At 41.5% G+C, this 26,809-nt stretch overlaps 1 protein-coding gene across 16 annotated transcripts; it reads right to left on the reverse strand.

Annotated features, from left to right (window-relative positions):
• Positions 1-521: 521 nt before the first annotated feature.
• Positions 522-26,191, reverse strand: LOC116736109 (NACHT, LRR and PYD domains-containing protein 12-like). Of its 16 annotated transcripts, none has more exons than XM_032588373.1 (15): positions 23,218-23,232; positions 23,004-23,058; positions 19,754-19,988; positions 19,060-19,100; positions 16,765-17,037; positions 14,153-15,917; positions 12,183-12,359; positions 11,013-11,186; positions 10,305-10,478; positions 6,379-6,552; positions 4,355-4,555; positions 3,833-4,006; positions 1,785-1,958; positions 1,093-1,248; positions 522-573 (listed from the first exon to the last, which is right to left on the reverse strand). In XM_032588373.1, the coding sequence occupies exons 4-15, from the start codon at positions 19,091-19,093 to the stop codon at positions 567-569; spliced, it is 3,483 nt and encodes a 1,160-aa protein (XP_032444264.1). In that variant the 5' UTR covers positions 19,094-19,100; positions 19,754-19,988; positions 23,004-23,058; positions 23,218-23,232; the 3' UTR covers positions 522-566. The 16 variants fall into 16 exon arrangements, with proteins under 16 accessions (XP_032444264.1, XP_032444259.1, XP_032444258.1 ...); XM_032588368.1 differs by having other exon boundaries at positions 22,923-23,058; positions 23,218-23,229; XM_032588367.1 differs by lacking the exon at positions 23,218-23,232 and adding an exon at positions 23,160-23,197 and having other exon boundaries at positions 22,923-23,058.
• Positions 26,192-26,809: the final 618 nt, after the last annotated feature.

Genomic DNA, 26,809 nt, shown 5'->3' on the forward strand with positions numbered 1-26,809 from the left:
GAAACTTTATCTTTATTAAGCTTTAGATTTGACCTTCAGACAGATAGAAATAAAACTATTTGATTTAAAATCATGAAGAAAATCTTCATTCTCTGAAGAAATCACCACTGACTCATTGACCTGTTTGCAGATAAAATGAGCTTCATTATCCAAATATCTGCAAAAAACATCTGAAATAAGATGAAAACGTCCAGAAACTGAATCAGGATGAAGCAAATATGCAGCCTGGGAACTGTTAATATTAATAATAATATTAATTAATATTTCTGGTTCCAGGATGAAAATGAATCAGAAAGAAAAAAGATCAACTTTCCAGTTGAATCCAGTTCAGATCAAAACTCCATGAAGCCTCTAAATGGAGCCCAGTTTGAATTGGATCTTTATTGATCCAAAGAGACAAACAATATCAGACACTAAATGACAGACAAGAGAAAATAAACAGGAGGAAAATCTTGGAGGTCAGAGGTCATCATCATGATCCAGTCAGTCTCTTTAGACTCAAACTGCTGCAGCTTCAACCTCTGAGGATCAGCAGGACACAGAGACCATTCTCTACTTTACAGAGATCAGAACCTGTAGAGAGAAGAAGGAAGGAGAGAGCAGATCAGTGAGTGTTTCCAGCCTCTCTCCAGCAGCAGTCAGTGACGCAGCACATCCAGTCGATGGTTTCCAGGCTGCAGTCAGACTGATCTCAGAGCTGTGACCAAGATGAACCTGATCAGTTGTTTCCTGTTGAACTGAGAGAACAAGCAGATCTGAGATCAGATCTGCTGCTGCCACAGTTTGATGAATGAGGACCACTGTCTCTAGACATGCTGGTCGGCTGGACGCTGGAGTCCAGCTGGACTTCCTGGAGACATGGACACAGCAACAACACTCATCTTCACACCAACACAAACACAGGAACACAGCAAGCTGCTGCTCCTCTGATTGACTGATTGCTGTCTCTGTGTCCAATCAGGAAGCCTGAACCATTCTCCTCCCACTGAGAAGCTGCAGCTTTACTGGGGACACTGGATCTTTGCTTTGATGCTAACTGGGTTTAGTTCAATATGCTGAGAGCAGCTGGACTCACTACAAACATTTACTTACTTTACAGTCTTTACAAGATCCTTCAGCTGCTGAACATCTGACTTCTTCAGGTCGTTGAATCTCAGGTCCAGTTCTGTCAGATGGAGGGTCGAGTTGGACTTCAGAGTTGAGGCCAAATAATCACAGCTGATCTTTGAAAACCTGCAGTCATACAATCTGAATAAAGAATAAAAGATGTGAGCTGAAGCCATCAGGATGCAGGTTAACCAGTCCAACAGAACCAGTTAAAGATTCTCATGAATATTAATGCCAACATGCTGCTGCTTCAATAAAGACCTGCTGACTTCAGAACCAGAACCAGAACCTGGTACTGGGTCATGTTGTGTTGGAGGATTTTAGTCTGCAAAATCATTCCAGGTTCTGATCAAAGTGTTGAAGCATCAATCATTGATTATAGATTTGTTCCTGTCAGATTCCAGGAGCTGGAATTCACTTTTCTAGAATGAGTTGAATGACCTTTGACCTGCTACACATGAGGGGGATTTCTACACACTGGGGGTCCGAATGCTGTCCTGTTCTGACCTCAGATCAGCGGGTCCAACTCAGTTACACAGAGGGACTAAATTAAACTCTGGTTCCAAGTCCAGGAACAAACTCAGAAAATATTTATTAGAACAGAAGAAATAAACTTTGTTTTATGATCAATTATATCTAATTATTTACAAAATATAAACAATTATATATTTACATACGCCAATGTCTCCAGTCTGCAGCCTTTAGTCTGTAGAAAACCACAGAGCTCCTTCACTACAGAATCTCCCAGGTTGGTGCTGAAGAGGTCCAGTTCTGTCAGATGGGTCGGGTTGGACTTCAGAGCTGAGAACAGAGAAGTCCAGCTGGTCTCTGAAAAACTGCATTTCCATAATCTGAATAAAGAATAAAAGATGTGAGCTGAAGCCAACAGGATGCAGGTGAAAACTGAAATATGAACAAATAAATAATAAAAATTTAGAAAATTAATTTCCCTGAATGCAAAAGAAACATGATGAACTGATTCTAACATCTGATCCAGTCAAACTGGTTTAAAGAGTCCAAACCAGCAGAACCAGGACATTTTATCAGCAAAGAAACTCAAAGTTTTCCTAAAAGTTTCTCAGGATATTCAACTCAGTCGGATGTTTTTTCTCTCTCCATGTTTCCTTCCAGGCTCTGTATTAGCTGACTGCTCTGTACCATCATTTATCTACAGAAAAATGTTATGTCTCCAGTTTTTGTTAATTAATCTATTAATGATGTTTTCTTGCTAGTTGTATTGTAACTGCAGCTCATTGCTAAGTATGACAGATGTGAACGGGTTTATTTCAAACTGTCTAATTCAACGTTTTACGATATCCAGTACAGCTCACATTCTGAAAGTTGATCATTTTCTCATTTTGTGCTGATTCAGTTACTGAACTATCAACTAGAAAATATTTAGCCTTTTCTCCATGAGATTGATGTGGGTCATTTAGTTCAAGTTCTGAATCCTTCATCAGAGATGGCTGCAGAAATGGGAACATTATCATATAGGAAAAACGGGATTGTGAAGATGAGTCATTTTAAATCTATTTTCCAGGTAAACCACATGAGAATGATTTCAGTGAACTGCTGAAGCTTGTTGCATACAAAGCATTACAAAGGTCAGATCTCATTTCCTGTCCTTCAAAATAAGAGCTGAATCAAGATGTTTGAACAAAATTACTTTAACACCATAACCTTCACAAAGTCAGTATTTACTGCCGGACTGTTAATTAATTATCTTTATTATTTATGACATTATTTATGTCTCCTTAATGTCCAGGAACTCTGCCAGGAGACTGTGGTCAGCCTGATAGAGTCTGACTGTCAGAACAAACTCAGATTTTCCTCTGGAAGCTGCTCTCAGTGGTTTGGAGGATGACTGACTTGGAATTTGCTCCATTAGTGGAATTGACACTAAAATGGAAACTCATCACTTGCTTCCATTTTGTTTTGCTTCCTGCCAACATAAAACTCCTGCATGTGCTGCAGCTCCATATGAGCAGGCAGTCAAGTCCCCAGAAAGCTTCCCTGTTTCTAGAAACCATTTCATCCAGAGTTAGTCGACTTTCTCTGTCCATCTCTGTTAGACTGTGAACCTTTAGTCTGAGCATGTGGAGAACCTCTCCTAACACACCTGCTTCAGATTCATGTGCTGCAGTCTTTGCTGGTTCTGGTGTCTGGGAGCAGAATACTCATGTCCTGAAGAACCTGCAGCCTGTTGTGCTCAGAGAAAAACTCAGTCATCTGGATTTTTTCAGACAAAGCTGAAGTTGGTTTCTGATTGAAGCTTCTGATTCAGGAAATGGATAAAGGGTGATTCCACCTAATTTTAATCTACTATCAGGATCTTTAATCTACTAGAGTTAAAACACTACAACACCTAGACTCTTTAAACCTGGACTGGATGATTATCAACTAAAACAGAATATTTAAAACTAAATGTGGGATTTGTGGAACTTCAATAAAGGGAGATTTCATTCTCTATTTTTTTGTTTTTGTATCTTGACCTTTGACCTGCTACACATGAGGGGGATTTCTACACACTGAGGGTCTGAATGCTGTCCTGTTCTGACCTCAGATCAGCGGGTCCAACTCAGTTACACAGAGGGACTAAATTAAACTCTGGTTCCAAGTCCAGGAACAAACTCAGAAAATATTAGAACAGAAGAAATGAACGTTGATTTATGATCAATTATATATAATTTTTCACAGAAATATCAACAATAATATAATTACATACCCCAGTATCTCCAGTCTGCAGCCTTCAGTCTGTAGAAAACCACAGAGCTCCTTCACTCCAGAATCTCTCAGGTTGGTTCTGTTCAGCTCCAGTTTTGTCAGATGGGTCGGGTTGGACTTCAGAGCTGAGAACAGAGAAGTCCAGCTGGTCTCTGACAAACTGCACTCTATCAATCTGAATAAAGAATAAGAGATGTGAGCTGAAGCCAACAGGATGCAGGTTAAAACTGAAATATGAACAAATAAATAATAAAAATGTAGAAAACTAATTTCCCTTAATGTAAAAGAAACACGATGAACTGATTCTAACATCCGATCCAGTCAAACTGGTTTAAACCAGCAGAACCAGAACATTTTATCAAAAAAGAAACTCGGCAGCCTGGATGAGGTGAATGTTTTAGAGATTTTATTCTGACACTTAAAAATGTTGTTTTAAAAGAATATATATTAAAATAACTTATTTATTAAGCTAATGATTGAAGAATCAATTAATGATTTTATTGGATAAATAGAGAAAACAAACCCCAAATTCTTCACTTTACTGACTGAACTCTCCAGGATCTCAAGCAGAGGCTTCATATCAGAATCTCCAAAGGTTTCAATTACAAAGGTTCGACTTCCCAGTATGATCTGATTGATTTCCAGTTCAGCCAGATTTGGGTTGGACTTCAGAGCTGAGGCCACAACTTCACATTCAGCCTTTTGGAGCGAACAGCCACCAAGTCTGTGATTAGAGAAGAAATAAATTCAGTTCTAATGAAATCAATATGGATCATAAACAGACTAAAATATGATAACAGTGATGTCATCATCTGATCAACATCTGATCTTCAATTTACTAAGTTTGACAGTGGTCTGTCCATTGTCTCAGAGGAACAAAGGTTTGGATGTTAGAAGGTTTGGATGCTCAGTCTTGTGAAAAACTGACCAGAAAAAAGATGTAAAATTAAACCAGTTTAATCTATCAGTAAAAAGCTGTGGTCTACAACATTAAACATAGATAATCATCTATATCAGTAATAATCTTCTCTCACTGTCAGCTTCTTGTGCTGCAGCTCTGTGCTGCCTTCAGGAAAATGGGACGTTAGAGTATTGTCTATTAAATTTTACCATGTTGCATTTACAGTGTGTTAAAATTATTGTGTTAATGTTAGAATTATTATGTTTTGTTATCACTCTTACATTAGTAGTTTGTTTTTCATTTAAAGGATTTAGTGTTCTCGCCCTTGGGAGAAACAACTTGATGAACTGGGTGTAAAGACAAAATTTGCTTTTCCCTTAACCTCGAACATGTTTTTGCAGCTGCTTCCTTATCTACCAGAATACTCTTACTTGTGACACTGCCTGTGTGCAGAAGTTAGTTTCTGTTTCCCCCTCTCTGCTTTCAAGGTAAAAACTAGCTTCTCCTTCTCTCCCACTCCCTTCCCTGCAAATACAAGAAAAGCTCTAACTGAAGGTTTCCAGAGCGCACAGTGAGCAGCTTGTAGAAGTGGTTTGCTGTGCCTTCTCCTTTTGCAAAAGCTTGGTTGAAAACTAATAAATGTTGTCTGAGATTCTTTTTATGTAGGTTGAGAAAATACCTATCACAATGTAAACCAGAGCTTTAACAGGAAAACATCAGAGCCAAATACTCTTAATGTCATAAAAATATGGGACAGAAATAATGGATGATATTTTTATATTAACCTGCATATCGACTCATAGATCAATAGTTTCACAGTAGAAAAATTACAAAGAACAAATCTGGCTCTTGGTCAAATCCACGAGTCAAATTTAAAGTGTGATAGTGTCAAAAGCCTTGTGGAAATAACACTGACATGAAAAATAACATTAAAATAAAGATAAAATAAAGTTCCAATAAAAACTTTAAGAAGTGATAAGTTCATTATTACCATCATGATCTGTAAAGTACTGTATATCACAGTATTAGTGTTGGTCTCAACAAACCAACAATAATAGCTTACCTTTAATTTGAAAATTAAATCTCAGTTTTTGCCATACTCTCTTCAGTCAAGTGTATTGATTATTGCTCAAAATATCTTTCCAAACAAGTATGTTAATTTGTATATAGCCTCCTGAGACCCAGAAAAAAAAAAGTTTTTGAATTTTTTTTTTTTTTCACTACATGACTCTTTGGAGTGAAAAAACATCACTACAATTGAAAAAGTTTCACAACATGTTATTATTTATTTATTACAGTATGTCCTTTGGAGAGGACATCGGGACTCTCTTGTGGCAAATATGAACACATTTTGAGGCCCAGGATGTCCTCTCTAAGGACCAACAGGATTTAACACAGTGGCATGTATGGTTTCAGAGTTATGAACAAAAAAACCTATGTCCTCCACAGAGGACAAAAATGTATTGCTGGGTCTCAGGAGGATAGTTTAGTTTCTGTGTTTATTTTTAAATTTTGTTGTTTGTTCATTTCTGTTTAGATTTATTAGATCAGCTTTAGCCTTTCTTGGTTTATTGTTGTTTCCTCTTCAGCTCCTGTTATTATTCTACAAGATTTTATTATTTTCAAACTAAAACATGGTTTCAAACCTTAAATGTTTTATTTTGCAGAGAGGATTCTGTAGAAAACCACAGAGCTCCTTCACTACAGAATCTCCCAGGTTGGTGTCGATCAGGTCCAGTTCTGTCAGATGGGTCGGGTTGGACTTCAGAGCTGAGAACAGAGAAGTCCAGCTGGTCTCTGAAAAACTGCATTTCCATAATCTGAATAAAGAATAAAAGATGTGAGCTGAAGCCAACAGGATGCAGGTTAAAACTGAAATATGAACAAATAAATAATAAAAATGTAGAAAATTAATTTCCCTGAATGTAAAAGAAACATGATGAACTGATTCCAACATCTGATCCAGTCAAACTGGTTTAAAGAGTCCAAACCAGCATGTATTAGCTGACTGCTCTGTACCATCATTTAACTACAGAAAAATTTTGTCTCCAGTTTTGGTTAATTAATCTATTAATGATGTTTTCTTGCTAGTATTGTAACTGCAGCTCATTGCTAAGAATGACAGATGTTTATTTCAAACCGTCTAATTCAATATCCATTACAGCTCACCTTCTGAAAGTTGATCATTTTCTCATTTTGTGCTGATTCAGTTACTGAACTATCAACTAGAAAATATTTAGCCTTTTCTCCATGAGATTGATGTGGGTCATTTAGTTCAAGTTCTGAATCCTTCATCAGAGACGGCTGCAGAAATGGGAACATTATCATAAAGGAAAAAACGGGATTGTGAAGATGAGTCATTTTAAATCTATTTTCCAGGTAAACCACATGAGAATGATTTCAGTGAACTGCTGAAGCTTGTTGCATACAAAGCATTACAAAGGTAAGATCTCATTTCCTGTCCTTCAAAATAAGAGCTGAATCAAGATGTTTGAACAAAATTACTTTAACACCATAATGTTCACAAAGTCAGCATTTACTGCCGGACTCTTAATTAATTATCTTTCTATTATTTATGTCTCCTTAATGTCCAGGAACTCTGCCAGAAGACTGTGGTCAGCCTGATAGAGTCTGACTGTCAGAACAAACTCAGATTTTCCTCTGGAAGCTGCTCTCAGTGGTTTGGAGGATGACTGACTTGGAATTTGCTCCGTTAGTGGAATTGACACTAAAATGGAAACTCATCACTTGCTTCCATTTTGTTTTGCTTCCTGCCAATATAAAACTCCTGCATGTGCTGCAGCTCCATATGAGCAGGCAGTCAAGTCCCCAGAAAGCTTCCCTTTTTCTAGGAACTATTTCATCCAGAGTTAGTCGACTTTCTCTGTCCATCTCTGTTAGACTGTGAACCTTTAGTCTGAGCATGTGGAGAACCTCTCCTAACACACCTGCTTCAGATTCATGTGGTGCAGTCTTTGCTGGTTCTGATATCTGCGAGCAGAATACTCATGTCCTGAAGAACTTGCAGCCTGTTGTGAGTCCAACTCTCACGGGAAATGAGCCCGACTTACTGCCTGCAATATGGACCAGACACTGACACTGGTCACACAGGGACCTGACAGCCCGTATCAAAGGGCCCGGTACCCCATACTCCCGGAGGACCCCCCACAGGGCTCCCTGAGGGACATGGTCGAACGCCTTCTCCAAGTCCACAAAACACATGTAGACCAGTTGGGCGAACTCCCATGCACCCTCCAGGACCCTGCTGAGGGTGTAGAGCTGGTCCAGTGTTCCACAACCTGGACGAAACCACACTGCTCTTTCTGAATCCGAGGTTTGACTATCTGATGGACCCTCCTCTCCAGGACCCCTGAAAAGACCTTGCAACGAAGGCTTAAGAGTGTGACCCCCCTGTAATTGGAGCACACCCTCCGGTCCCCCTTTTTGAACAGGGGGACCACCACCCCAGTCTGCCAATCCAGGGGAACTGCCCCCAATGTCCATGCAATGTTGCAGAGTAGCATCAGCCAACACAACCCTACAACATCCAGAGCCTTAAGGAACTCCGGGCGGATCTCATCCAGCCCACTAAGGAGCTTTTTAACCACCTCGATGACCTCGTCCCCAGAGATTGAAGAGCCCAACCCAGAGTCCCCAGGCTCAGCTTCCTCAATGGAAGGCATGTTGGTAGGATGGAGGAAGTCTTCGAAGTATTCTGCCCACTGGCCAACAACATCCCTAGTTGATGGCAGCAGTACACCATCCCCACTGTACACATGTAGACCAGTTGGGCGAACTGGTCTACATGTGTACATGTAGACCAGTTCTACATGTACACATGTAGAACTGGTACTGTACTGCCCCCCCCTCCCCCCGAGACGCCGGATGATGGACCAGAATTTTCGTACCCATGTGGAAGTCTTTTTTTGCCATGGCCTCTCCAAACTCCTCCCACGTCCGAGCTTTTGCCTCAGCAACCACCTGATCCACATGCTACTTCGCCCGCTGGTACCCATCGGCTGCTTTCTGAGTCCCACAGGCCAAAAAGCCCCGATAGGACTCCTTCTTCAGCCTGACAGCATCCCTCACCAAAAGTGTCCACCAACGGGTTCGAGGGTTGCTGCCGCGACAGGCACCGACAACCTTGCGGCCACAGCTCCGATAAGCCGCCTCGACAATGGAGGCACAGAACATGGTCCACTCAGAGTCAATGGACCATGTTTATGTTCACAGGGGATTCCACCAACACATGTTTAGTTTTGTGTGTCACATAGCTGCCAAAGTTCCTGCCAACGATGCAGTGCCATGTTAGATTGTATTTCTTGTCAAACTCCTTTTTAACATAGGCAGCGATATCCTCCTCTATGTTGTACTTCTCCATTGCCTGCATGGCACAGTCTACAGCATCCTGCTCCATTTTCGTGGGGGTTAAAGCTCTGCCTCACAGGGGATTCTGCCAGACATTCCCAGCAGACCCTCACAACATGTTTGGGCCTGCCAGGTCTGACCGGCATCCTCCCCCACCACCATAGCCAACTCACCACCAGGTAGTGGTCAGTGGACCTCTCTTCACCCGAGTGTCCAAGACATATGGCCACAGATCCAATGAAACTATGACAAAGTCGATCATCAAACTGCGGCCTAGGATGTCCTGGTGCCAAGTGCACATATGGACACCCTTCTGCCTGAACATGGTGTTAGTTATGGAAAATCCATGATGAGACAGAAGTCCAACAACAGAACACCACTCGAGTTCAGATCGGGAGGGCCGTTCCTCCCGACCATCCCCCTCCAGGTCTCACTGTCATTGCCCACGTGAGCATTGAAGTCCCCCAGCAGAACAAGGGAGTCCCCAGGAGGGGCACTCTCCAGTACCCCCTCTAAGGACTCCAAGAAGGGTGGATAATCTGAACTGTCATTCAGCCCGTAAACACAAACAACAGCCAGGACCTGTCCCCCCACCCATAGGCAGAGGGAGGCCACCCTCTTGTTCACCGGGGTAAACCCCAACGTACAGTTGCTGAGATGGGGAGCAACAAGTATGCCCACTCCTGCCCGACGCCTTTCACCGTGGACAACTCCTGAGTGGAAGTATGTCGAGCCCCTCTCAAGGAGACATGTTCCAGAACCAGAGCCATGCGTCGAGGTGAGACCGACTATTTCTAGCCGGAACCTCTCAACCTCACACACTAGCTCCGGCTCCTTCCCCACCAGAGAGGTGACATTCCACGTCCCAAGAGCCAGCTTCTGCAACCGAGGATCGGACCGCCAGGGCACCCTCCCTCGGCCGCCACCCATCTCACAATGCACCCGACCCCTTTGGCCCCTCTCATAGGTGGGCTGCGCTTTGTCTGGTCCCTCACCTAGGACCTGTCTGCCTTGGGTGACCCTAAGAGGGGCAAAAAGCCCCAGACAGTATAGCTCCTAGGTTCATTGGGGCACTCAAACCCCTCCTCCACGATAAGGTGGCAGCCCGAGGAGAGGGTTGCCACCTTATCATGATCATAATTGATTTATGATCAATTATATCTAATTATTCATAGAAATATAAATAATTATATAATTAAAATACCTCAATGTCTCCAGTCTGCAGCCTTCAGTCTGTAGAAAACCACAGAGCTCCTTCACTCCAAAAACTTCCAAGTTGGTTCTGCTCAGGTCCAGTTCTGTCAGATGGGTCGTGTCGGACTTCAGAGCTGAGAACAGAGAAGTCCAGCTGGTCTCTGAAAAACTGCAGAATTCTAATCTGAATAAAGAATAAAAAATTGTGAGCTGAAGCCAATAGGATGCAGGTTAAAACTGAAATATGAACAAATAAATAATAAAAATGTAGAAAATCAATTTTCCTGAATGTAAATTAATTTTACATTCATTTTTAAAAAGAATGTAAAATTAATGTAAATTAATTTTACATTCATTTTAAAATTAATGTCAATTAATTTTACAGCTCACCAGATTTAAAAAAACATGATGACCTGATTCTAACATCTGATCCAGTCAAACTGGTGAAAGAGTCCAAACAGCAGTACCAGAACATTTTATAAAAAGAAACTCAGTTTTTCGAAAAGTTTCTCAGGATCTTAAACTCAGTCGGATGTTTTTTTTTTCTCTCCATGTTTCCTTCCAGGCTCTCTATTAGCTGACTGCTTTGTACCATCATTTATCTACAGAGATATTTTATGTCTCCAGTTTTTGTTAATCTATTAATGATGAACTTTGATTTATGATCAATTATATGTAATTATTCACAGAAATATCAATAATTATATAATTAAAATACCTCAATCTCTCCAGTCTGCAGCCTTCAGTCTGTAGAAAACCACAGAGCTCCTTCACTATAGAATCTCCCAGGTTGGTCCAGCTCAGGTTCAGTTCTGTCAGATGGGTCGGGTTGGACTTCAGAGCTGAGAACAGAGACGTCCAGCTGGTCTCTGAAAACCAGCATTTCCACAATCTGAATAAAGAATAAAAGATGTGAGCTGAAGCCAACAGGATGCAGGTTAAAACTGAAATATTAACAAATAAATAATAAAAATGTAGACAATTAATTTCCCTGAATGTAAAAGAAACATGATGAACTGATTCTAACATCTGATCCAGTCAAACTGGTTTAAAGAGTCCAAACCAGCAGAACCAGAACATTTGATCAAAAAAGAAACACAAAGTTTTCTATGAGCTGCAGCCTGGATGAGATGAGCTATTTCTGCTGGTTCCTGATCATCAGCTGGAGACCCGACTTGGTAACTGGATCAGAACCACTCAGTTTATTCATTAATGGGCTTGGGTTCTTATTAAAGCTGCTGAAAGCCAATGGAGGCCATTATTTCCTAAGGAGACGTGACCTGATGAACCATCATCACAGAGACGAGGCTCCAACCGACTGACAGCTGTCAGACTGAAGAGGACGGTTCCTCTCTGACCCGGCCCAACAGAACGACAGCTTCAGGACAAAGCTGAGGAACTTGCTGCTGCTTCAAACCTCACTTTCATTCATTTCATCTAGGTTTGCTTTTCTACAATCAGTCACTTTTTAGATGTGGTCATTAATGATGATTTGAACTTGTCAGTGCTTGTGGCTCGACTCTGTAGGAACAACATTTCATTCTGGATGTAAAGATGGGAATCAGAAATGAGAAATAAAACAATCTGTATCTTTCCCAAACCAAACTGAAACATCTCCATCATTAATTAACATCATTTGAATTATTTTACTCATTTTTGTTAATCAGTCAAAAACATTTTAAAATAAAAAAAACTGAAAAACAAAGTTCAATAATATCGAAGTCTGAAGTAAGAAAATAATTCATTTATAAGGTAAAATGTTTTAGAGATTTTATTCTGACATTTAAACAGATTGTTTTAAAAGAAAATATATTAAATTAACTTATTAATTAATCTAATGGTTGAAGAATCAATAAATGATTTTATTGGATAAATAAAGGAAACAAACCTCAGAATCTTCACTTTACTGACTGAACTCTCCAGGATCTTAAGCAGAGGCTTCAGATCAGAGTCTCCACCTCCCAGTTCGATCTCACTTATTTCCAGTTCAGTCAGATTTGGGTTGGACTTCAGAGCTGAGGCCACAACTTCACATTCAGCCTTTTGGAGCGAACAGCCACCAAGTCTGTGATTAGAGAAGAAATAAATTCAGTTCTAATGAAATCAATCTGGATCATAAACAGACTAAAATATGATAACAGTGATGTCATCATCTGATCAACATCTGATCTTCAATTTACTGAGTTTGACCCCACAGAGAATCTGTGCAGTTCCTGATTAAAGTCCAGGTTCTGGTTCTGGTTCTGGTCCAGGCTCCATGTCCTCAGACCTTCAGCTGCAGTCAGATGTTGAAGATCTTCTATCATCTGTGAAGGAAAGTTCAGTTTTCTCTGCAGCATCTGATGGAGCTGCAGCATCAGAGCCTCAAAGGAGCTGAAGCAGCTGATGAAGAGACTGACTGAGCTGAATGAAGGAAACTACTGGAGATGATGGAGAGGAGGAGGAACTGCTCACAGCTCAGACTTGGACTAGACCGTTTGGCTCCTTGAGATCTTCCACCAAGCAGGAAGTGAGTTAGAAATGAAGTGAGCAGAGCAGGAAGTCCAGCCGCTGTGGACCTCTGGCATCTCTGGGTTTGTTTAACCAATATCTGCTGCAGCATCTAGAACCATCATCATCATTAATAATAATAGTTTATTCTATAGAAACATAGTTCCCAGCAGCAGGTTATTAAATGCTGCCACAGAGGAAACTGGGAGCAGACCAAACACATGATGCTCCCAGTTCTGTCTCCATTCATCTGCTGGATTTGATGCTTTAACAAAGCAGAAAGGGGACAGCCGTCAACCTGCTGCAGCTAAAAGCTTCAGAATGTTCTGGTCGTCCTGCAGAGCAGCAGCAGTACCGGGCCTGCTACTCCTTCAGCAGATGGTTGAGACTCCTTCAGGTCTGAACTGTCCTCTCAGACTGTTGATCTGAGAGGAACTGGGACAAACTGGTTGGAAGAGGGAACCATGTTTCTGCAGTGGTCTGTCCATTGTCTCAGAGGAACAAAGGTTTGGATGTCAAATGAAATTCTTGCTAAACTCCTAAAAAGCTGAAGATCAAAATCCCTGGAGGAGACAGGGTGTTTGGGTGCAGCAGCATTTTTCATGGTGAAGCAGTGAAAGTTCTCCAGTAACTAGAAGAGGCTGGGATGTCTAAAGGGTTGAAGCTCATGTCTCTCCAGGTCTTTATGGAGGACAGCTAACAGCTTCAACAAAGGCTGCAGATGAAGCGTTGATGAGGAAAATGGTTCCAGCTGTGGAAGCAGAGTTCTCAGAGCTTTGGGAGGATCTGACAGAAACTAGGACTTTTTCTGGAGCCAGACAACAATCACCACATTTTGGTCTCATTTACAAACTCAGAGGAAACTAGTGGGAGAAGGAAGAGGTGAGGATGATGACGGAATGAAGAAGATCAACACTCCTCACATAGTTTCTAATTAATGCAATGGTTTATTTTAATGCTCCTAATTTTCATTAAACCTAAACAATTATTTTATAAAAATAGTCAGAGATCCTAAAAGATGAATTATGGAGTAGCGGCTTAATGAGTGAAGAGGAGTTTAAAGTTAAAATGTGTCTGGCTGATTGGATCTTTAAGAGAAAATTGATATTTTATAGAGTTCAGGGTTTTCTATTCATTTAAACATGAAAACTGATAAAAAGTTTCCGTGTTGGAAATGTCTAAAAACCAAAAGCTGCAGCTGTCCTGGAAGAGCTGACTGTTTAGATGTTTGAATGGCTGAAGTAGTCCAGAGGATGAAGGAAGTAGTTAATGGTCAAAAACATCCAGAAGCAACTTGAAGAAAGAAGAAGAAACAGGAGGACAATAGAGCTGAATCAGCATTCACACAATGAAAACATCTGGACTCACCGAGCCTTTCTGCAGTTCCTCACAGCAGGAACCAGTCTCTGCCATCCATCCTCTGATGTGTTGTACTTCTTCAGGTCCAACTCATCCAGAACCTCTGACATCTGCAGCATGAAGGCCAGAGCTGAACAGTCAGTCACTGAGAGCTCCTTCCCTGAATCCAGCAGCCGTTGGATCTCCTGATAAAATGAGAGGTTGTTCATCTCCACCAGAGAGTAGAAGATGTTGATGCTTCTGTCAGGAGAGATTCTATCAGTGTTCATCTCCTTCAGGTTGGTGATGATTCTCTGGATGGTTTCTGGACTGTTCTCTGTCTGCCCCAGCAGGCCTCCTAAGATGCTCTGGTTGGACTTCACAGTGAGACCGTGAAGAAAGCGAACAAACAGGTCCAGGTGGCCATTTTCACTGCTGAGGGATTTCCTCATGGCCTTCTTCATGAACTCATCTAAAGATAAGGGCAAATAATATTTTCCCAGGAATGTCTTGATCACTTTTGTTTTCCTCCAGTTGGTGAAACAGTGGCGCATGTAGACTGCAGCCAGAAACTCCTGGATGCTCAGATGAACAAAGGAGTAGACTGATTTTTTGCGCACTCCTCTCTCCTTTTTAAACATCTCGGTGAACACTCCTGAGTACAACGAAGCATCTTTGATGTTGATGCCACACTGTTTGAGGTCTTTTTCATAGAATATCAGGTTTCCCTTCAGCAGCTGCTCAAACGCCAGTCTTCCTAGAGACACAGTCAGCTTCCTGTTCTCTGGACTCCAGATTGATTTTGTCTTTGTTCCTCGATCATACTTTTCCTCCTTGATTTTGGTCTGAACCTCCATAAACTCTATGTACATCTCAGTCAGGGTCTTGGGCAGCTCTCCTCCCTCTCTGGTCTTCATCATATCCTCCAGAACTTTAGCAGTGATCCAGCAGAAGACTGGGATGTGACACATGATGTGGAGAGTTTTTGATTTCTGAATGTGGGAGATGATCCTGCTGGCCTTCTCTTCATCATCTCTGAATCTCTTCCTGAAATACTCCTCCTTCTGGGGATCAGTGAACCCCCTGACCTCTGTTACCATGCCAACACACTGAGGAGGGATCTGATTGGCTGCTGCAGGCCGTGTGGTTATCCAGAGGAGAGCAGAGGGAAGCAGTTTTCCCCTGATGAGGTTTGTCAGCAGAACATCCAGGGAGGTGGACTTTTCAGAGTCAGTTAATATTTTTGTGTTGTGGAAGTCCAGACGAAGTCGACTTTCATCCAGACCATCAAAGATGAACAGAATCTGGAACTTTTTAAAGCTGCAGATTCTGGCGTCTTTAATGTCTTCAAAGAAGTCATGAATCAGTTCCACCAAGGTGAACCTTTCTTCTTTCACGGTATTCAGCTCTCTGAAAGTGAATGGAAATATGAAATCAATGTTCTGGTTGGTTTTGCCTTCAGCCCAGTCCAGAGTGAACTTCTGTGTTAACAGTGTTTTCCCAATGCCAGCCACTCCCATGGTCATCAGTGTTCTTATTGGTTGATCACTTCCAGGTGGGACTTTAAAGAGGTCTTCTCGTCTGATTGTTGTTTCTTGTTTCCTGCTTCCTGTTTCAATCTGTCTGACCTCATGTTCATTGTTGACCCCCATAGTTAACCCCTCTGTGATGTGGAGCTCTGTGTAGACCTGGTTCAGTAGGGTTTCATTTCCATGTTCAGTGATGCCTTCACAAAGACTTTGGAACATTGTCTTCACATACACTTTAAGCTGCCGTTGACACCGAAAATAATAATCTGAAAACAAGAGAAATACATAATTAAGCTAAATATAGGTAATACAATTATTTTTGATTTGCTTAAAAACTTTTATGAATAAGTAAAATTAATAAATTAATAAAAATAAATGCTCTAATCCAACTTCAGTCTGTGAGAAGAGAAAAAAATTTAGATTTTTGAACTGACTGATAGGTCATTTTCAACATATCACTATGCCATGGTAGTTGAACTAGACAGAGCCTTTGTGAGACCTTGATGTCATTAAAATGAACACAAAGAAGAGTTTCTGTGGACCACCTCACTTCAATGAACATTCAGAGTTTTTCCAACTGAGTACAGGTAGGATTGTTCTGGTCTGTAATCTTGCTGACTCAGGCTCATATGTTGTCTCCATAATGTTAAGCTTCAGGTAGAAAGTGACAGGACATTGCTGAACATCAGGAAAAAAAATTTTCTGGTTAATTTGTTAATTTTTAATCATTGAAGTCATAGTTTTCTTAAAGTGTGATTTGTGTTTTTGCTGCTGTAGTCATAATCAGTGCTACGATGTGATAATGTCTCTCACTGTGCATCACTCCTGATATATACATTCATGCTCCACTGCTCCACTGCTCTGAGGAATAATGTTAAACATGCTAAACACCACAAGGTGGTACCAAAGATCAGAAACCAGTTTTTGAAGATGGGATCTGAACAGGAAATGTTCCATGAGCATAAAGGAGTTTATTCTGAGGCTGTGAATTTGTTCAGTTTACCTGTGTGAAATAAATAATGCAGTTCTAGTTCAGAGGAAGGGGTCAGATTTGAATCAAAGACAGTAGCAGCTGTGCTATAAAAGTAGCTTTAATGAACTGAGTGTTCTCACCTTTAGCAGGGGAAAAAGCCAGTTGCTTGGACAGGGTAGGATCTATGTTGTGAAGATGTTGGATCATCATTTCACTGGCTCTCTGTCCTTTCATCCTCACAGCATCTATGGTCTCCCGGGCCTTGTTTGCTGTTATTTGGTTCCCTTCAAGTATTGCCCGTTTCTCCGAAAGATTAAAGACACCATCTGTTTCCAGGTTATCGAGGAGCTGAATCAGGATTTCCTCAGAAACTCTCTTCACAAATTCACTGCGAACTTTGAAAAGGTTTTCCTCTGCAGGCAGAAATCAGAAAAAGAATCAATTCAAACTGATGTAACAGAGAAAAACATGATGAAGATCAACTATTCATCTTGCTCCATCCAGAGATCCCCCTCAGAATCTGTTGATCAGCTCCTCAGGTCTAAACCTGTTGTTGTGTTTCTGCCTCATACCTGAGTGATGACCACTGATTCTGTCTACATGAGAACAAATGAAGCTTTTGGTTCATCACTTTCTTTCCTCACTACAGGAAGAATAAAAGAAGCACCTTCTAAATAAAAAGCTGCATTATTTCAGACAAACACAAAGTTCTGATATTATTGTTGAATATTATGATGAAAATATTGACTGATTAACATTTTCCTAACTTTTCTCTTTCTGTACCATTGTGAAGGAAAAAATAATTAATGTTTAATTACTTTGAATGTACACTTTATGATGTTTTTATTAAAGGTTTGCACTCAGTTGCAGCTCAGCAGGACATATGCTCTTCTGACCTTCCGCAAATAAGTGAAGAACAGGGTGTTCAGCTGTTAGAGATGTTAGACATGGCTAAGGTGATAAGCCTATTTTGTAGAAGTTCAGTTACTAGTATCTGTTCAGCCATCCGCAGAGAGGTCTTTTTGGAGAAACACATGTTTGGACACATAAAGAAAGTAGAAGTTACCTATTACATTCAGTTAGATAAACCTGAAAGGGTGTCTTATCCACAAGGAACACAGAGCACATATCCAAAGTTGAGCTGTGAATGTGTATGCAACCCTGCTCAACTGAAACTCACAGATAAGTAACTTATAGATTTTTGCCTGACACTTGAGCCAGGGGGTGTGGTTAAGTAAAGTGCGATGTATCCTATGTAGATGAGGGGACGTTCAGCCCCAAGTCAGAACTCATCTGATTCTCACTGAGATGTGAGCTTTGTATGTTTTCTCCATTTACAAATGTTAATTAAAGCTGTGTTTGTTTTCACCTAAAGCTGAAGTTTGGTCTCGAATTTTGTGCAACTTAACACCATCATCACCATTGGCCTCATGCATAAAAGCTTGTACAAATCTCACACTAAAACTTGGCGTACAGATAAATTTAGAAAAGTGCGGCACACAAAAAAATCTAAAAGTATAAAGCCATTCACACGCACGTGGCTGCGCACCTTTCCTTTATAAATCCCAATTTGCAGAAAATAGAGCGCAGCTGCTGGTCAGCCCATAAATATATGTGTACATTATTATAAATACTCGGAAGTCTGCCACCACATGAAGAAATAACCATGGCAACGTCCTTGTTTGTAGCAGTATAAATATTTAAAATAATAATAATTATATACAGTATATGTTATTTAAAAGGTGCTTTCAGGGCACCTTTTAAATGATAAATAAAAATACATTATTTTCACACAAATAGAAATAATAAATTTTAAGGAAAAAAATCTAAATTAAAAAAAGAAAATGAAGAGATTGTGCAAAAGCCTGTTTGAACAGCAGAGCGTTCAGTTGGGATTTAAAGACAGACGGGATGTCAGAGAGTTCTTTGAGTGCAGAAAGTGGACATTTATTCTAAAAAGTAGAATCATGAGCATAAATTGTACATATACAGAACGGAGATGATTTCTGTCCATAAAGGCACATTCACAAAGCGGGCGGCTTGACTGCAGTTGCTCTGGTACCATTGACGCACGGCTCCTTCTTTAAGGCTGATAATTTATTATCTCAGTCTTTCCATTGAGATAATAAATTTGTAATAAATAATGTGATTACTGGATAAATAAATTAGTGAATATAGTAAATATTCCTGAAGTATCAGAGCTGCTGGCCTGTTCTTCACATTGTTTCCTTTAAGTTCTGTTTCCATCTGAAGGTCAGTTTTTACCTTCAGGTTTCACAAAAACTCACAATGTTTCCACCAGAGCTTCACTGAACAGGAAGCATGAAAACAATAAATACACACTTAGGCTGTGGTTCATCACATGGCAGCAACACAGGCTGTGATTGGTCAGTTTGTTCCGTTATGATGCTTAATTTCTGCTTCTGATCACTTACCAAAATCCTGCTGGACTTCCTGCTGCTGTGCCATTTTTTATCTGGAAAACATGAAGGATTTCGAGACTCCCAGTGTTCCTTCCGAGACTCCCTGCGTTCCGACTCAGACTCCCTGCGTTCCTCCAGAGACTCCCTGAGTTCAGACCTTATTTCATAAATAATTTATTTTGGTATTTTTGGAAGACTGAATGGAATCTAAAAAATACTGGATTAGAGATGGAAAATGTCAGGATCTGTGTTTTTCTGTGTTTATTTAGAGTTTTCTGTGTCCTTAAGTCTCTTCGTTGTCCTGTCCTCCCCTTGATTGTTCCCAGGTGTGTCTCGTTCTGTGATTACCCTCCCGTGTATTTAACTCCACCTGTGTTCTTTGTTCCTCGTCGGGTCCTCGTCAATGTCCAGTCTAGTCGTCGTCAATGTTAGCTTCTGTGTCGTCAGTGTTTCCGTGTGCCTGCTGCTCGTTGTTTGGACTAAGTTTCATCATTAAAAACATCATTTTTCATCATACCTGGGTCCGCTGCCTCTGCCTCACCACCTCACACCCGCACTTCCTGACAGAAAATACTAATTTAAATTATATGATAATCATCAACACACACCACCAAAACATAAAATTTTTTAATTCTTAAAACTAAAATTTGTCTTTATGAAAACTGACTTGATCCTTACAGAAAATCTGAAATAAACACCAACTTACCAAATTTTTCTATGTTCCCGTTAAGGATCGTCAGTCATTCTAGGATCAGATTTCCTTCAGGCTGAAATAAAAACTTAAACATCTTTAAATCCTGTTTGTTGCCATTGGACAGTATTATGTTGCTGCTACCACTAGCATCAGCTGATTAAAGCTCCTCCAGAAATGTGTCTGGACTCCTGCTCAGGTGTTTAGTTTTCAGGTGACCAGTTGTCCTCACCGTCTCTGCTGTCTTCCTCTGAGTGCTGATGAGAAGAGGCAGAAATAAAGACATAGAAGGGGGATGAATCTTGACTGACAGTGTTTCATCATGTTGAAACAAGTCAAGTTCTGACTGGTTTTGCTGAAGCTGCTATCTGGGAGTTGTTGCTTCACGTTTACCCTCACCACTTCTCTCCTTCTCTCTACTTCTCCTTCGGAGAGACTTAGACTTAAACTGACTTTATTGTCATTTTGCATGCACAGGGTGTATGCAAAACGAAATTTCGTTGCATACGGCTCAGAACAATGTTTTGAGGTTCCAATGTTATGAGGTTACTCCAGAATAAAATAAAATACAATATAAAATATAAATATAAATATAAAATATAAAGTGCAGGAATGACAGTAAAATAGAAGTTATTTAGCTCTGTACATGTGCAAGGTATGAAGTGGAGACCAGTTTTTGAGTGCAGTCCAGTTAAGAGTTCAGCAGTCCGATGGCAAGTGGGAAAAAGCTGTTTCGGAACATGGTGGACCTGCACCGGATGCTGCGGAACCTCTTTCCAGAGGGCAGCAGGGAGAACAGTCCATGGTGGGGATGTGAGGGGTCACTGATTATGTTTCGGCCTCGGGACACGCAGCGCTGGGATGAAATATCCTGAATGGAGGGAAGGGGGGCCCCGATGATCCTCTCTGCTGTCCACACCACTCTCCTCACGTTCTTCCAGTCGGAGGCGCTGCAGCCTCCACACCACACAGAGAGGCAGCTGGTCAGAATGCTCTCTATGGTGCTTCTGTAGAACGTCTTGAGGATGGGCGGGAGCAGGTGTGCTCTTCTCATCCTCCACAGGAAATACAAGCGTTTCTGTGCCCTCTTGACTAGAGACGTGGTGTTCACAGTCCAGGTGAGGTCGTTTGTGACGTGCACCCCCAGGAATTTATTGCTGCTGACCACCTCCACAGCCGAGCTGTTGATGAGCAGTGGAGCGTGTGCTGGGCCGGTTCTTCCTGAAGTCGACGATCATCTCCTTCGTCTTGTCAATGTTCAGGATCAGGCTGTTGTCTCTGCACCAGTCCACCAGCTGCTCCACCTCCTCTCTGTAGTCCAGGTCGTTGTCGTCTCTGATGAGGCCCACCACCGTTGTGTCGTCCTCGAACTTCACGATGTGACTGGTGGCGAACCTGGGGGCGCAGTCGTGTGTCATCAGAGTGAACAGCCCTGAGGGGAGCCTGTGCTGAGGGTGATGACATCGGAGGTGTATTGTCCGATCCGGACTGACTGAGGTCTGTCGGTGAGGAAGTCTAGAAGCCAGTTGCGCAGGGGGGTGCTGAAGCCCAGGTGTCCCAGTTTTCCTGCCAGATGCTGTGGGATGATTGTGTTGAACGCTGAGCTGAAGTCCAGGAACAACATCCGCACATGAGTGTTCTTCTCCTCCAGGTGAGCCAGGCTCAGGTGTAGGGCGGAGGAGATGGCGTCCTCAGTGGAGCGGTTTCGGTGGTAGGCAAACTGGAACGGGTCGAATGTGGAGGGGAGTCTGGAGATGATGTGTTCTTTTATCAGCCTTTCAAGGCACTTCATCATGATGGGAGTCAGTGCCACAGGCCGGTAATCGTTGAAAGAGGTGACTTGAGGTTTCTTTGGCACCGGAATGATGGAGGCAGTTTTGAGACAGGCTGGCACTGTGGCTTGGTCCAGTGAGGTGTTAAAAATGTCTGTTAGGACACCAGCCAGCTGACCTGCGCATTCCCTGAACACCTGCCCAGGTATGTTGTCGGGGCCTGGGGACTTCCGTGGGTTGACTCTTTTCAGAGTCTTCAACACATCGGCTGTGTCCAGGCAGAGTGCCTCCTCTTCCTGGTGGGGAACAGTTTTCTTTGCCGGAGTACTGTTCAGTGCCTCGAACCTCCCAAAGAAGTTATTGAGTCCATTGAGAAAGTCAGCATCAACTTCGCCCACTGGGGGGGAGGATGGATTGTAATCTGTGATCGCCCGTATGCCTTGCCACATACTCCTGGTGTTGCTGGTGTCGTGGAAGAACTCCTGTATTTTCTGACTGTGGGTTCGCTTTGCTAACCTGATAGCACGGTTCAAGTTGGCTCTCGCTGTCCTCAGTGCCTCCTTGTCGCCAGACTTGAAGGCTGAGTTCCGTGCTTTTAGCATTTCCCGTGCCTCCTTAGTCATCCAGGGTTGTTGGTTGGCCCGGGTGATAATGTTCTTAGTGATGCTGACGTCCTCTGTGCACTTGTTGATGTAGGCTGACACAGTCATGGCGTACTCATCAATGTTGATCTGGTCGTTGTAAGTGGCTGCTGCCTTGAACATCTCCCAGTCAGAGCACTCAAAACAGTCCTGGAGTGCCTCCATGGCCCCCTCAATCCACATTCTCACCTGCTTCACTGTAGGTTTTGTTCTGATCAGCAGGGGCTTGTATACAGGAATTAGCATGACAGATAGGTGGTCTGAAGAGCCAAGGTGGGGGCGAGGGCCGGTCTGAATGCTTCTTTGATGTTGGTGTAGGCCAAGTCTAGAGTATTCACTCCCCTGGTTGGAAAATCCACATACTGGTTGAAGTGAGGGAGAACAGTCTTCATGTTGGCCTGGTTAAAATCCCCAGCAATGATGAAAACGCCCTCTGTGTGTGAGGATTGCAACTCACTGATGGTCCGGTAGAGAACACTCATAGCCTCTTTAGTGTTAGCACTGGGGGGCACATACACAGCAGTGATGCTAACAACAGTAAACTCCCTGGGTAGGTAGAATGGTCTGCAGTTAACAGTCAGAAGCTCGATGTCCGGGGAGCAGTAACTGGCGACAGTCATGGCATTTTTACACCAGTTGCTGTTGATGTAAATACACAGTCCCCCTCCTCAGGTTTTACCTGAAGTTCCAGAAATAATCAAATAAGAAAAATCAATCATCTTACTCCAACCTATCTTTCCCTAATGCTGAAACTGAGAACCAAAAAGGAACCTTTGAGAGGTGGAGTATGGAATTTCAAAGCCTAGAACTGGCCTGATGAAGAAGAACGTGTTTCAGTAGGAGGAGGCTCACGGCGCTGATTGATGAAGGCATCTCTGCATGGATGTTGAGGTAGCAGGCCTGGGTGCTGGCAGGAAGAGTACTGATTTAGAACGGTAGGTATTGGGTCTTTCTTCATGCGAGTTGCATAAAGAAGCATGAGGTTTGTTGGAAAAGGGTGGCGTTAACTACAGGTAACGTGCAGGTGGCAGGAGTTGTTTTCAGCAAGTATTGGGTAAATTGATACCAGGTCTTTCCACATGTATTGAGTCTTTCCTCATTCAAGTTGCAGTCCTCAGCTTCTTGACTTGAAGCTTTGAAGCTCGCTTCAACCTTGTTTCAAGGCCTTTCTGGTCCTTTGAGATGTAGGTGAGCTGGCCGTGTGGAAGGAAGGCTCCAGTTCCTCTTATTTGCCTTTGTCCTTGTCTTTGGGGTCCATACCCACACCATAAGAGAAGTGCAATTTGAAGCCACATGTTGTGGGGCTGGCGGGTTGGTCCCCATGCACAGGACAGTCTTCGGCTCTGTGGCCCCGGCTCTTCTTCAGCTGCAGACTTCTTTGTCCATCTTGATCTTGGCTCAAAGCTGTAAAGATTCCAACCAAAGGTTCCTCTTTTGCATTCATGTTTTATAGGTTTTTTCCAACCTACAGACATGTTTGCATTGGCTGGCACTGTTGCCATGCTTGCTTCATTAGCTGTTTGCTTAAATAGATGATCTCATATTCATCATTGCCTTAGAGACATTATGGTATGATGTCCATGCTAATGTCCTCGGGTTGCTCAGAGGTCATCTTACATTCTTTACCTGCACAATCAAAAGTTTGAGTTGCTCAACAATCTCTTTCCAAATCAGTAAACTGAGTTGTTGGTCATCTCTCCTCTCTCTTTAGTTCATCGTTTTCCTAACCTTTCCTGATCAACCTTCAACTCAACATCAGTAATCTTTGAATGCAGTTACACCTTTTACCTAAATTCAAGTTTAATGTAAAATCACATCTATAACCTCTTTAGCTTCTCTGATTTATCATTCATCTATAGTATTATGATAACCTTAACTTATTAGTTACTTTTATTACAATCATAATTTGAGTTTTGTCCGAGCTTTGAGTTTTCTGTTTTCTTCTGAAAATAAACCAGAAATCATGAATTACTCTAATTATTTGAAACCAAAGATACAGTTGTTTATTCTTACAAGAGGAAACATTATTAATTAAGTATTTTTGCTTCGGGTCTTATTCAATGTGTTTAGACTTCATTCTTTAAGACTTTCCTTCATTGAAATAAGGAAAAGTCTCAGCTATTTTTTATAAATCTGCATACTGGAAACCTTCCTCTTTCTTCAGAAAGCCTGCTGTTCCTGTTTCATAACGTGGCAACACTCTCTCTGCCTGACTATGATTTCTTATGATTAAATATAAAAAGAAATAGAATTACAGCAAACCTTGCATGAGACACAAAACACAAACTGATTGATTTTGTTGAAGTTTGATTCTAATGTTAATTTGTAATTAATTTCAAAGGTAACTTTATATATTGTTCCTGCTAAACTAAAATATCCAGCATGGGAATAATGGGATGATTTTGGATTGTCTTGACAGGGTCCAAACTGAAGAACTCTGTGGAATTGAAAAGGGGCGTGGCCAAAACCTCTACAACCCTCCCATTTTGACATTTCATACATGCTGAATTTCGAAAACTCCTAGGAATTTAGATGTATTGGCTTCATACAGTTGGTATGCCTGTAAATCTTAAAATGATCAAAATGTTGAGTTTTTAGGTCCAGACCTCAAAGTTTGATGTCTCGCCAATGAAAACTCTGAGTCAAACCGTCTGACTTTAACATGACTGTCCAGGAGGAATGAAGACATTAGGATGTTTTTATTTTTGCCCATCAAACAGACCTGTATTCCTTCAGAGGGACCAACTTTGCACAAATCTGACTGATGGCTAGAAAAAAGGAGCACAAACAGAAGCTCTGTACACCTGAATCCTGAGACAAGATCAGACATGCAGAGAGAGAACTATCTTCAGTTTCTTACTCCTTAAACTGCTGGAGAATCGCAGATGGATTCGGGATTAATCTGTGAGACGCTGAAACCTGCGGAAGCCTAAAATATTCCTCCACTCCTCAGTAGAATAAAACCTTTATGAATACTGAAAACAAACCGTCTCTGAAGTCTGATAATATTGAAAAGATTAACATGAGGAAAATGGAGTTCCTTTAAACTTCATTTACACACCTCTACCTGTTAAGAGACTTATGAGAGTCTCTTAACAGTTGTAAACATTATTAGAAATTACTCTGATTCTACCAGTAATGTTGCAGATTTGTGATTTCCTAATAATCAAACATGTAAAAATGAAAATGAGAGAAATAGAGCGATGGTCAGAGTGGAGGAAAGTTTTCTTCTGCGTTAACATCTGAGCTCTCCAGAAAAAAATTGAGATTTTTAATCCTTTTTTTGTGAAGTCAAAACGTCCATAAACTGACACATTTTGATCCAAAATGGCCGACTTCCTGCTGGGTGTCTAAAACGGATCTAAGAGACATTTTTATAGGTTCTGATGGATTTGAGCCGTTAACTTAGTTACATAAAATAAACGCAGTGGGTGGGGCGCGTATTTTTAAATACTCTAGGGGGCGCTGTGTTGTTATTTCACCATAATCACTTATTATTGATCAATAATTGATTGAAATGTGATCAGCTGTCCTCTGTCACCACAGACTGATTCAATCTGGATTTTCTACTGATGAAAGCCCAGAGAAATCCTCTCTGATCAATAAATTATTGACTTCATATTGAAATATTTTCCATCCACCAACCAGAAACCCAGATATCTCAGCCGGGCTACAAACACTCAGAACCTACTGGTACCAGTTTGACTCCACTATGAAACTGGGAGCAAACTCAGCTTGTTGTCTGGGTTACAGATGAAAACTCAGAGAAAATCAGAGTTCCTGATTGAAACCAGGTGCTGCAGCTCTGCATCATAAACAGAACCAGGCCCAGTTCTGGTTCTGGTTCTGTCCAGCAGCTCAAAGAGAGAAAACCCAGTCAGGGATGGAAACCAGAAGAATGTGGAGTTAAAACTCACCTGATCAGATCTTTGCTTCTCCTTCTATTCACACAAACCGAGTCGGAACAACTGGAGAACTGGACCTGATTCTCCAGAACTTGAACCGGACCCACCTGAGGCTCTGCCCCCTCTCACAGCAGAGGTGTGGTCACCTGTTGAAATGATGAGAATCCTGTCTGAACAGTTTATACATTGTTTTAAATATCTTTAGGTTTTTCTTAATCTAATTGAATATTGTATTAAATTAAGGGAGATTTTCAGCTTTATCTATAACAGAACTTTAACAATCAATACAAATGTCTGCTCAGCAACACAAGAGCAATAAAACTAATAGTTGCTTCTTGTTATAATCTGAACCAACAGCAGCATGTAGATATTAAATATGAGGATCACAGGACTGAACATTTGACACCAAAGAGCCCGTATGTGACTTCTGTTAAAACTGATGAGAAGTTTCCTACTGACACAAAGAAGTCCCTCATGCATTCCTGAACATAATATTCCATAAAGTTTTGGGCTCTTTTAGCCTGGGGAGAAAGGATTTAAGCTGTGTACCAAATTTTCCAATGGAAAATTCAATAGCTGCCACATTACAACAAGTCTGAACGTGCCACAGGCGCATACGATAAGATGTTTATCAGTTTCTTTCTCTGCTGTGCAGGAGTGTTTCCCCGTTGTTCACTGTTGGTTTGGCCGAGGTTCAGCTGTCACACAGACATTTAACTCTAGAATATTTTGCTCGATAGAGGAGTTGCTGGT

Source organism: Xiphophorus hellerii, chromosome 16 (genome assembly GCF_003331165.1).
Source record: "Xiphophorus hellerii strain 12219 chromosome 16, Xiphophorus_hellerii-4.1, whole genome shotgun sequence".
In the NCBI taxonomy this organism is placed as follows: domain Eukaryota; kingdom Metazoa; phylum Chordata; class Actinopteri; order Cyprinodontiformes; family Poeciliidae; genus Xiphophorus; species Xiphophorus hellerii.

Excerpts from the sequence above, each read along its gene's own strand:
- LOC116736109 (XM_032588372.1), bottom strand. The coding sequence starts at position 19,093 with ATGGCACAGCAGCAGGAAGTCCAGCAGGATTTTG. Across the intron at positions 10,479-11,012 it reads TGCAGACTGGAGAGATTGAG|ATTAGAATTCTGCAGTTTTT; the intron begins GTATTTTAATTA and ends TTCTTTATTCAG. Across the intron at positions 1,959-3,832 it reads TGCAGACTGGAGATACTGGG|ATTATGGAAATGCAGTTTTT; the intron begins GTATGTAATTAT and ends TTCTTTATTCAG.